The sequence below is a fragment of the Panulirus ornatus genome, chromosome 8, assembly GCF_036320965.1.
Source record: "Panulirus ornatus isolate Po-2019 chromosome 8, ASM3632096v1, whole genome shotgun sequence".
NCBI lineage: Eukaryota > Metazoa > Arthropoda > Malacostraca > Decapoda > Palinuridae > Panulirus > Panulirus ornatus.
The window spans coordinates 18247056-18259248 of NC_092231.1; the positions used below are offsets into that span (position 1 = coordinate 18247056).

A 12193-nucleotide genomic window follows, 5' to 3' on the forward strand; every position below is an offset into this window, starting at 1 on the left:
TTACCAACCAGTCAACAATACAGTCACCCCCTTTTTTAATAAATTCAACTGCAATACCATCCAAACCTGCTGCCTTGCCGGCTTTCATCTTCCGTAAAGCTTTTACTACCTCTTCTCTGTTTACAAAATCATTTTCCCTAACCCTTTCACTTTGCACACCACCTCGACCAAAACACCCTATATCTGCCACTCTATCATCAAACACATTCAACAAACCTTCAAAATACTCACTCCATCTCCTTCTCACATCACCACTACTTGTTATCACCTCCCCATTAGCGCCCTTCACTGAAGTTCCCATTTGCTCCCTTGTCTTACGCACTTTATTTACCTCCTTCCAAAACATCTTTTTATTCTCCCAGAAATTTAATGATACTCTCTCACCCCAACTCTCATTTCCCCTCTTTTTGACCTCTTGCACCTTTCTCTTGACCCCCTGCCTCTTTCTTTTATGCATCTCCCACTCATTTGCATTATTTCCCTGCAAAAATCGTCCAAATGCCTCTCTCTTCTCTTTCACTAATAATCTTACTTCTTCATCCCACCACTTGCTACCCTTTCTAATCAACCCACCTCCCACGCTTCTCATGCCACAAGCATCTTTTGCGCAAGCCATCACTGCTTCCCTAAATACATCCCATTCCTCCCCCACTCCCCTTACCTCCTTTGTTCTCACCTTTTTCCATTCTGTACTCAGTCTCTCCTGGTACTTCCTCACACAAGTCTCCTTCCCAAGCTCACTTACACTCACCACTCTCTTCACCCCAACATTCTTTCTTCTTTTCTGAAAACCCCTACAAATCTTCGCCTTCACAAGAGAATGATCAGACATCCCTCCAGTTGCACCTCTCAGCACATTAACATCCAAAAGTCTCTCTTTAGCACGCCTATCAATTAACACGTAATCCAATAACGCTCTCTGTCCATCTCTCCTACTTACATACGTATACTTATGTATATCTCGCTTTTTAAACCAGGTATTCCCAATCACAAGTCCTTTCTCAGCATACAAATCCACAAGCTCTTCACCATTTTCATTTACAACACTGAACACCCCATGTATACCAATTATTCCCTCAACTGCCACATTACTCACCTTTGCATTCAAATCACCCATCACCCGGGTTTGTGCATCAAAACCACTAACACACTCATTCAGCTGCTCCCAAAACACTTGCCTCTCATGATCTTTCCTTTCATGCCCAGGTGCATATGCACCAATAATCACCCATCTCTCTCCATCAACTTTCAGTTTTACCCATATCAATCTAGAATTTATTTTCTTACACTCTATCACATACTCCCACAACTCCTGTTTCAGGAGTAGTGCTACTCCTTCCCTTGCTCTTGTCCTCTCTAACTCCAGACTTTACTCCCAAGACAAATACTCTTATGTTTAGTATATCGTCAAGAGGCTTGGTGAAAACTAAGTCTAATCTTAATGGTTTATAACCACCTCTAATTATATCTCTTGCAGACTTAACATATCATCCAACACCCAACCTTCAGTTTGTTACCCAAAGAAGTCTCATTAGTTCCTGTGTTCACTGCTTCCCAGTCTACTCCCTTGTAGCTAAAATTCCCGACAAATAATAGTCTATTTTTACTTTGAAACAAAACTTTTTAACGCTTTTAAGAATTCACCTATAATTTGCTGTTAGTCTTTTCTCTCTAAATGCTAGTGTGTGAACAAGTTAATGTATTTCTTTGCTGGAAATAAATGTTTACACTCAGCTGCTTGATTTTCCAGGTAGAAAATCTACAGATTTTTATGACAGAGTCAGATATGGTTTTAAAACATTTGAAGAGTTTCTATAATTTATCAAAATAAGAAATATACACCGCATAATGATAGTTAGCATAGTGAAATTCCGCAAGCAATGTACATTCTTGACTTAGTTTTTAATCTGAAAAAGTATGCATGGTACTGAATCACTGTTCTGTCATGAAATGTAAATGGGCAAAGTAGTCTCTGTAACGCAGACCTTCTTGAGGTCCATCTCCTGGGTATAAGTGATTGAAGGGTGCTGCTGCTGCATCCAAATTATGTCCAAGTAGAATGTCGAGGTCATTTTCATCTGGAAGGTGTAAATTTCTCTCTTTACATATATCATAGAGAACAACACAGGTCATGATTATTTGACAGACCATTTCTAGCTTGACCCAGACTTCTCCATGCAAAACATGCCATCTTCGTTTCAGCTGACCAATCCCCCATTCCACAATACACCTAGTTTTCTTGTGTGCCATGTAATACAAGAAACGTATTACACACAAATCTGAGTTTGGATGTTACACCTACGCTAACGATCAAGCTTTTCTCATAATCCAAAAATCTTTTGCATTCTGGACTAGGTTTGATCAATTTTGGACTGTGGAAGTTGCAAGAGATATGAAACCTAGCCTGTTTCCTCTATAGCCTAGGTGTAAATGTAAATAATACTGATATTTTGTCTCACGTAAACATCCAGCAAAGCGTTCGATGTTACCTGTTATAAGCTGTCTGAGCACCATCTTCCGGTCATAGGTAACGGGTCAAAAGCCAACGCTTACAAGGGTAACCACTATCACCAATAAGATGACAACTTGGTGGTACATGATGGTTTTCAAATAATCTTCTCAGGCCACTTTGTTGAAGAGTTCTCGAATCATGTGTTGATCCTAGCCAGTTTGCATCGATGTTGATTATTTTGTACTTGGCATCAAAGACTATCTGTGTGTTTATACTATGGTAATTTTTCCTATTTACATAATGTTCTTCATTCACTGAAGGTGCCATTATTCTTACATGAGTGCCATCTATAGCACCCACAACACCAGAAAAGGCTGCAATTTGCATAGATTCTTCTTGTTTTGTTTGTATCTCCCTAACATCTGTGGGAAACTTAATGAAACGCCGTACAATTTCTGGGGAGCTTAGAGCTTGCAAAGTCTGTGCAATAACCCTACTTACAGTAGGTTGTGTTGGTCCAAAATCATCACCACTGCACAACAGCATTTTTCCAGTAGCAAGATAACGTAAGGTTATCATCACTTTCAGTTCTGGCGTGATAGCCATGTTCCTTGCTGTAGGAATTTCTATCTTATTTCTCACTAATTCTGTGACAAACTGTATTCCTGCACGATCAAGTCGATATCTTTTGATAAGTTCGCATCATCAAACACACCCTGAACATCTCTACGGAGCCTAGAAGTTTTCAGTTGAACTCAGCTGAACAAGCCTCTCTTGTGGTACGGCCATGTTTACATTGCTAAGCAAATTCTTAACTGCTTAAGAGTCCTCCCGAGGTGTCTTAAATCTGTCGTCTGCTAAGCAAATATTTAAGCGTAGGGCAGATTCTTAAAGTTCAGTAAAATTCTTTGGGGTTATGCATACTTAAGCATTCCAAGAAGTTTTCTGCATACGGCCCCAGATCTTCAGTTGAATTACTTGTTGATATATTCTTTAACGTCGGGTCCACAGGGTTATCATATGTTATCTCTCTCTCTCTCTCTCATTCTGCACCGAGATTACCTTGTTCCCTTCCCAGCAGGAGGTAAGCAGCTGCACCAGACTTGGTTTTTTCATCCCACGGCCACAGATGCGCTCCACCAACCCGTGCTGTCATTACCATGTCATACCAATATATATATATGTATATATATATATATATATATATATATATATATATATATATATATATATATATATATATTGGGCCCCTTCTCTGTTCCTTCTTTTGGAAAAGTACAACAGCCCCCCCCGCTCCCACCCCTTTCAGTCGCCCTCTACGACACGCAGGAAATACTTTTTACTTTCCTATAATCTTCTCGCAGACATTCCATCTATTATGCCATGTGTAACTTTTAAAAGAGGTTGTTGCATCTGGAGGAGAGGCGAACGTGATCACGTTTGCTTCAGTAAATCCTCAGTATGCTTGAGAGCGGAGTTCAGATCTGCCGGAGTCAGCGGTAGGATGTGGTGCAGTCGTGTCGCACCGTAGTCCTAGGCCGTCAGGAGTGGGGTTAGGTTGCTGTGGGGCAGCATTAGGGTGATGTACACCGTGACACTAGGCCGCCAGCTGTATCTCCCCCCCAAGTTCATTATGGCGTAAAGTTAAGGCACGTCGTCGCCCTTGGCCGCCAGCTGTGGCTCGATTGTTCTGGTATACGGGCGGGATGCCCTGGGATACTAGGCTTCTCACGTGTCCCAGCGTTAGGGTGGGTCATGATCCTGGTCCGTCGGCAGTGGCCCAGTTGTTATAACACGACACCATGGCCTTACCTATCTCTTCTTAGTTGTTATGGAGCATCGTTAGACTGCAGTATGATCACAGGCCAACGGCAGTAACTCGATAATGGTTGGCCGCTGTTAAAGTGCGACAGACTACAGAGGCATCACCTCAGTGTCGGTGGACAGCGTTAGGGGTGCGTCGTGGCCCGGGTGACGTGACGTAGGTTTAGGCTGACGTGATACTGGAGCGTCAGCTGTGGCAGCACCCTTGATCCACCGTTAGCACCGGCTCACCTCATGTGGCAGAGAGTTAAGGCAGCGCCCATAATACAGGGCCGTCGGCTTGACCCAGTTCATGTGGTAGAGTCAGGAAGCACCACAACACAAGACCGTCAGCCGTTGTCTCGTTGTGGTGGTGGTTAATAGTGGTACTTGCAATACTACTGTACGGTACTGGAGGGCCAGCGAAGGATGGCCCTGGCATCGAACAGTAACGTTCTCTCAGGATGTACAACTCCTGGTGTGAGGACCTCGTACACTGACGTCCCTCACTGTGGGCTCTGAGGTGGGTGGCAAACACTTACTTTCCCGTGGCCTCATAGTCACGTGTGCCGCGGCTGCCGCCGTAGTGCCCCCCACTAAACCATTCGTTCACGTCAGGATATAACCATAAACCTCGCTAATAGGATAATATCTTTCCCCCGTCTCGGCCATTATCCACCGCCTCCTAAGCTCTGTACATCATGCTCTGGATACCAGATGAAGGTCAGGCAAGTTTCAAGTTATGGATGTGACGACTGTATGGATCCTTTATGGAAGTTTCGTGACGAATGGGACTTTTGAAGTTCGTGAGAACCGAAGGAAAAACAGGACATTTCTACAGTTAATATATCACATACTCCTGCTGAGAATCTTCACAATTTAAAATGGATTACTCACTGAGTATGCAACGCATGTCAGGGAAGCACATAGTGCAAGAATGTAGTTTTGAAAGTAGCAGGACTGGGACCAGTATCGACCACCAATAAGCGACGGATCGGAATTAAGTCGTTCATTAAACAGCCAATGGGTAGGCATATCAAGCGGGTCAGTGTGGGCCACATGTCCCCGGCTATGGCCCAATGATAAGGGCCATGTCTCTTAACATGGGCACCTCTGAGGCAATTCGCTGCAAGCGGGTAGGAGACTGTAAAGTACACCATAGTAGACCATTAAGTACTGTCGGCAGATATAAGTCTCTCTCTCTCTCTCTCTCTCTCTCTCTCTCTCTCTCTCTCTCTCTCTCTCTCTCTCTCTCTCTCTCTCACTACATAAGCTTCTGCAACAGTGGTATGTAATCTCCCAATATGGTCCCACGTTAAAGCTTTCCACAGACCGACACAAGATATTTTGCCCCTGAACGTGACTCGGCTCTTCTGATAATGATGGGAAAGTTCAGCCGTTGCAGATAGCAAAGATATCTTAACTCCTTGAACACGACGGTGTAACTCTTGAGCACGACGGTATAACCCTTGAGCACGACGGTATAACCCTTGAGCACGACGGTATAACCCTTGAGCACGACGGTATAACCCTTGAGCACGACGGTGTAACTCTTGAGCACGAGGGTATGACCCTTGAGCACGACGGTGTAACCCTTGAGCACGACGGTGTAACTCTTGAGCACGAGGGTATGACCCTTGAGCACGACATTACTAACCTTGAGCACGACGGTATAATCCTTGAACACGACACTGTAACCCTTGAACACGACAGCATTAACCTTGAGCACGACGGTATAACCCTTGAAAAAGACGGTATAACCCTTGGAGAGAGAGAGAGAGAGAGAGAGAGAGAGAGAGAGAGAGAGAGAGAGAGAGAGAGAGAGAGAGAGAGAGAGAGATTCATTTCAAATTTCTGTACGACATCCTGTTTGTCAGTTTTAATGTTAGTTAGCTATACGAGTTTAAAGGCAGATGGATCGTTGGATGGTTCACGTCTGCACTACAACAGCCAGCGAAGGAAGCATCGTCTTCGTATACAGCACTCCCCAGTGAGCAACGCCTCCAGTTTACTAAACACTAAAAGAGGAAAGCGGGTGTCTGTACCACATCAGGCACTCACGGATGCCTGAGGGTAAAATTCACCCTAGAATGTCTCCAAGATAAAAGATATGAGAAGATAATTTGCAATCTTTAATCTTACGTTTCCTTCATTGACAAGTTTTCAAGAAGTGAAGAAAAAAAGATAGGTAAAATTTTTCGGGTGAAAATGGACGTGGAGGTTCACTCCATTATGTCTGTCTTCTTAATGGAATATATTTTTAGGGTAAGAATCATCATCGTCTTGCAAGTCTAGCCAGCGCAAGGAAGTGTACCAAATGTCCAGGGAATTACTTCAAAAGGGTACGTAAGAAAAGTTTTGGAAAGACCCAAATAGAAAATAATATTTTGATCCATCAAAAATAAATGATTCACGAAATACTAAGAATCAAATTCCCAGGAGACGTCTCGTCGGCGGGAGTAACTTCAGTAAATTGTCCTCCTTTAGCAAGGGATAACACATGTCAACACTCATCTCGGACAGGAGTACAGGCCAGCTACAGTCTCTCTGAACTCGGGACTTTTGATGTACGACACCCACTCCACCTCAGACAGTCTCTGTACCTCGGCTATTTGCTTATGGATAACGGAAGCGAAGCTCTCAGGCGATCTCATCAATATTTGATGGGGGGAATCATGATGTGTAAACATTCATGTCTCATTACTGGAGCCGACGTACTCGCAGAACGGCTCTCGCTGGTTCACTGGTGGAACGGTAACGTCACGCGATGGTGCAGTGTTAGCACCAGCGACGTCACCCGGTGGCTCCCTGCTAAAACCAGTGATACTACGTGATTATGAGTGAGTAGTGAAATATGGTGAGTGATGAGGTGATGGAGAGCAGTGGCGAGTGGTATGGATGATACTGGCGTGTGGCTAGTAAGGTAATGTCTCTCCGAATTGTTCGTGAAGGTATTTATAGTCTTTCCAATAGCCATGTTTACTGGTAATTTATTCCAACGTTCAACGGTTGTATTTCTAAGTCGTATGATTTATTCTATTTCTTCGGGTGATTGATTGTTTTGCCTTGTCTATCAAAAGATCTTCATGATCTACGGTGTTGAATTTATTGGGAAGTTTGAAAACTTGTATCAATCACCCCACCACCACCCTCGCAGTCTAAGTTTCCTCAGAGAAAAGTGATTTTAGTCTCCACAGTCTCTCTTAACTTTCCTGTTCAGGTATCTTAGTCTCTACTACGAATGTTAAAATCTCCTACAGTGATAACATCATCCTTGTCCACAGTTGCTTCACCTTCACTATACAGAACTATGTCCTGTATTTCCTTTCGCTCTGGAGGCCTACATATGATAACCAAACGTTTACTTATCTTGATAACGGTCGGCTATGTCAATGTACAGAGAGTCATAAAGGTCTGAGACTTGCTTGCTCACATTAACTGCACTTAAGGTAATTGTCAGCACAAGAGAAGATGTTCCCTCTTACCTTGTTCAAACTGTCTTTAGCTTATTGTCCGTCTTCGTCTGCGTTCCTGAAACTGCAGTTAATAATAGCTTTTCTGTGAGAACTTTTGAAATTCGGTTCGTTCCGTTCTGTCATCATCATCATTCCAGCCGACACGTAGACTTTGAACGACGTTTGCTTCGCGATGTCTGAGAGTCTTGGAAGGTTATGTCTGCGACTGTTTACATGTTTAGATCCATCAAAGCAACTCTCACATCTCTTATAGCAGCTGACCTGGTCCCAAGACCATAGAAAGACACACCGGGATCAGGTCACTGACCTTCTCTGTCTCTCCCTACTGAAGGAGAGTCATGTGACTCACCCAGGTGATGGGTAACGGTGAGCTATGGCCGGTGGTGAGCAGTGGATGATGGAGTGGTAGGTGAGTGGTAGCTGATGGTGAGTGGTGTGTCTAGGATGGGAGTTTCATTAAGGATGAGAGGTAACTTTTCTGTGAGTAATGAAACTAGGGGCGATAAGAGGCCAGATGTGAGTGAGTGCTAAAGATTAATGAGTAACGGTGAGTGAAAGCTAGTGGTGTTTGCGTGGGTAGTTATGAGAGGAAGCCAAAGGTCGTGGGTGTTTCTGGAGACTGGAGATTAGGGCTGAGTTATTATATGTGAATATTTACATAGGTGGGTGGGAGTTGCTGATGAGTAAACGTTACGGTTAGGAGTGTGTGGCGGTGAATGGAAATGAAGAGTGTGAGGAGATGAGTGCAGGTCAGAATATGTCGGTGAGGGTTAAGGATATGCAGTGGATGAGTTTGTGGGAAAGTTTGTTGTTACGTGAGGCTAGTGTTTAGTAAGAGTTTGAGGGTCTGTAAGTTGTTAATGAAGTTAATCCATTAGTACTGCCTAACTGCGAGTGAGTTTGTCTTGTAGTTTCAACGGGAAATTACTGATAATTTGATGTAAGAAGCGACTAAGAGTGAGAGGTGGGTGAGAGTGTTTACTGGGAATGAGTCAGAGCCTACAGTCAGGTGTAACAACAAGAGTTGTGTAATGGTAGCTAATAGCGTATCGGAGTTTGAGGAAACGGGTGCTACAAGGTGACTGTGGGTCACACGCAAGGGAGAGAAGCTGTGAGTGGAGGATATTAGTATCTGGTGTGTAAATGTGATGAAAGCAGGAGGTGAATGGTGATTTGCCCTTTTGAACTATTGATGGTTTTCATTTTGTCTTCCCTGTTTGGGGGAGTCATTTTTAACAGCGTCTTCTGTTACTACATTTCTCTTTAGCTAACTTATACGTATCTTCTTTTTCTCCTTTGTAATGAAGCCTCTGAGTTAGGCTATTTGTTGGCTATTCAGGTGACTTGCTGTTGTTGTCCATCATTTCCGTTTCTTCTTTGCGGCGGACATCTCTATTTTTGTTTTGTTTTGGCCCACATGTGTTGCTGCATATGTTACAATGTCTTGAATATCCTGTGGTGTTCCTTACAGTTATAATACTGTATGCTTCCATTGTTATTCATGTTCCTCGCCTGTATGTTCACTGGTGCCCATTTAGGAGTATCTTCTTTTCATGCTGCTTTACAGCATCACCCTCCATATCTCACACTACCTCACACTGCTCTGGACTACTCCTTCGCCCTTCGCTATACGTGACACTTGTCACCACTTCCTCAGCACACTTCACCCTTCACCTCAGTTGCTGACGTTTACTTCTACTTTTCATGAGTTTCCATTCGTTAGCTACTACTTTTGCATGGAACTTCCGTGTTGCAATAACGTATTGTTGGGCCTTGTCTTTGCTGATCATATCAATGAGTTTCTCATTGCTTTTTTTACGTTTTTGCTTTTCATTTGTATGTTTGTTTGGAGGGGTGCTGGCTGCTTCTGTGTACGCTGAGGTTTTCGCCCACTGTCTGCTTTGTTAGGTCGTAATTTTTGGCCGATAAAAGCTTTCTCTTTGACAGAAATAGAACATTTCTCATGACTGATAGAATAAGACAAGGGTCACCCTGGCAGTAAGAGAGGACTCACCATAGTGCAACAGAGCTCACAGGATACCAGTGATGTGCCAGAAAACACGAGCCACTCACATAATGCAATACAGAACACAAATAATGGCATAACACACACACGACATTGATATCGTGTCATCACAGGGAAGTCGCTTCGTCATACGAGAAAATAAGTATGACACACATTCAGTGTCGTAAGACACGATGTCCACCTAACGATGGGTAACACAGACGCCAGGTAGCGCCTCGGTACACCAACGGTCTGCTACTGCACACAACACACTTCCGTACTGCCACATTGTCCAGTACACCCATCTCGCGCCATAACATCCAGGAGACCAAAGTTATCTTAATATTGCTCTCCTGGTGTCCACATAGTGTCGCAAGAAGCCGACGACTACGCACGGCAGCAGACCTGAGGCGAGCAATAGCGTAGCACGGTAACACACAAGGATCCCATTCGGCACAGTAACAAAGACGGACGACGAGACAGACACACTACATATGCCAGTCACATGGCTGGTGCCGCAGCTGACGCATACAAGTTACACACCAGACGACCACAAAGTGAGGTACTACCACACAATACCTTCACGTTGTGTTGTGGTACAGCAGACGTCTACGCAGCGCCAAAATATCTAAGATGTCTCTCGAGGTTAAGTCTACAGTGTAAAAAGATGATGCATGAGTGGATGTACGTCGTATTATTGCAAATGCTTACGTATTGCTACACCCATAAACCTGACCTCCATATCTTGAAACACACACAAACACGCACACAAGTACTTTCATCCTCGTCCGTGTCACACTCATGTCTCTATACATCAACTCCTTTGGCTTGGTTGCCTCTATCCCTTTGATTCTCGTTTACCCTTCAACATGTCCTTTACCTCTGTACTGTGTACAGGTACTCAGTACAACACCTCTATTGTGTTTGGCCTTTTGACTTCCTCTGTTGTCCTCCTCCTCCTCTCCACCTTCCATTACTGGTATCCATCCACTGACTCCCTCACTGCAGACTTCACAAGAGCCTCCTGTAACAGCGTTTCATACTTTTGCTGTGAGGTCTTGTGTAGGTTTATGGTCCTACAAAAGTTACGTAACTACGTTGCTCCCTGGTGTAATATATCCTTATAGCATTTTGATCCTTATCCATAGTATTTGTTATATCCTGGTTGACCGCTCACTCAGACTCGTGTGTTCTCTTTCCAGGATCCGTTATGAGAAAATGGGATACAGTATCGATGGTACATCTGCTCCATTCCCTCCTTTGTGTTCAGTAACTTACTGATATACAATTTTCCTCTCATGTCCCAAGAGTATGTCTCTCCATGCCTCGTTTCCTCCACCCGGATCCAAAAGTTTCCAGTCTATTTCTTTGTGGTAAAAGATTTCTCATTATTATGACATTTCTATCTCCATGGTTTGGCTTCGCTGCCTCCTGCCTTTTAGAAATTAGGTCTATGCTGAGAAGTTTATGTTACATCACATAATGTCTGAAGTGATCTTTACGTACTAATGTTATTGAAACGTAGGTTATGTCTCACTGGGGAAAAGCAAAGTCTCCTTCCTTTTTTGTCTCTTTTTCCCATCTTTCGTAGTTCGTTGGTCTGACAGTTGCTTGGGTGTTTACACCTACCAACTGCCAGGGTCATTACAGGTCCCTAAGGTCAAGCCACAGGGTTGTCACTCAGCTGACCTGTTCCTGGATAACCCACACTGGGTCAGTTGGATTATCATTTCCAGTGTTTCTGGTTCTGATGTTGCATAGTATCATGTCATCTTCAGTACCGTTTCAAACAGTGCAGTATCGTTTTTTTTATGGTCAGTTTTGTCCTAGTTCGTCGACTCACTTTCTCATTTGTCTCGTGTTACTTGATGACTTCTCTCAGCCTCCATAGTTTTAAAGAAATGGTGAATTCTTTTTGCCAGAAACATCCAGTAGGTCATGTCCACATCGCATTCCTCCACCATGAAGACATATAAAGAGAAAAATTCATACATTTTTCTTGATGGTGTCTGCTCACGATTTATAGTCAGCGACACGATTTCCAAACTGCAGTACTTTACCTTGCATACACGACACCTGAAATTCTCATTTTGGCTCACAATCCACATTACTCGTCACACACCTGAATCCTCGCCACGATTGCCCAGCTTCGTGTTCAGGCTGGGTTCTGTCATCATATCGCTTTTGCTCATTTGAATATTTTAGCCTTATCTGTTATCTCAACCTGCGATTGCTGTTTTATTACTGGTGCATTATGATGGCTTGGCTTTCCTATCTTTCATATTTTCGTGATTTTATGATGAAAATTTACAATACAAGAAATCTCCGCTGTTTCCGCTTCCTTCTTTTGAGCAGGTACGTCCGTAGCGCCACATATACTTTCACTTTAACATTGTATTGTTGATAGTCTCTATATTTTCTGGGCATAGGTTTAGGATCTCGACAGAACAGGTTCAC

The 12193-nt window shown here is 43.5% G+C and overlaps 1 protein-coding gene and 1 long non-coding RNA gene across 2 annotated transcripts in view; both read right to left on the minus strand.

Moving 5' to 3' along the window:
• LOC139749859 (uncharacterized) overlaps positions 1–12193 on the minus strand; it is a 359223-nt gene that overhangs the window by 13388 nt on the left and 333642 nt on the right. The window lies entirely within an intron of this gene.
• LOC139749678 (putative nuclease HARBI1) lies at positions 1815–3369 on the minus strand. Its single transcript, XM_071663844.1, has 2 exons — positions 2490–3369; positions 1815–2078 (listed from the first exon to the last, which is right to left on the minus strand). The coding sequence occupies exon 1, from the start codon at positions 3056–3058 to the stop codon at positions 2522–2524; it is 537 nt and encodes a 178-aa protein (XP_071519945.1). The 5' UTR covers positions 3059–3369; the 3' UTR covers positions 1815–2078; positions 2490–2521.

Excerpts from the sequence above, each read along its gene's own strand:
- LOC139749678 (XM_071663844.1), bottom strand. The coding sequence starts at position 3,058 with ATGGCTATCACGCCAGAACTGAAAGTGATGATAACCTTACGTTATCTT.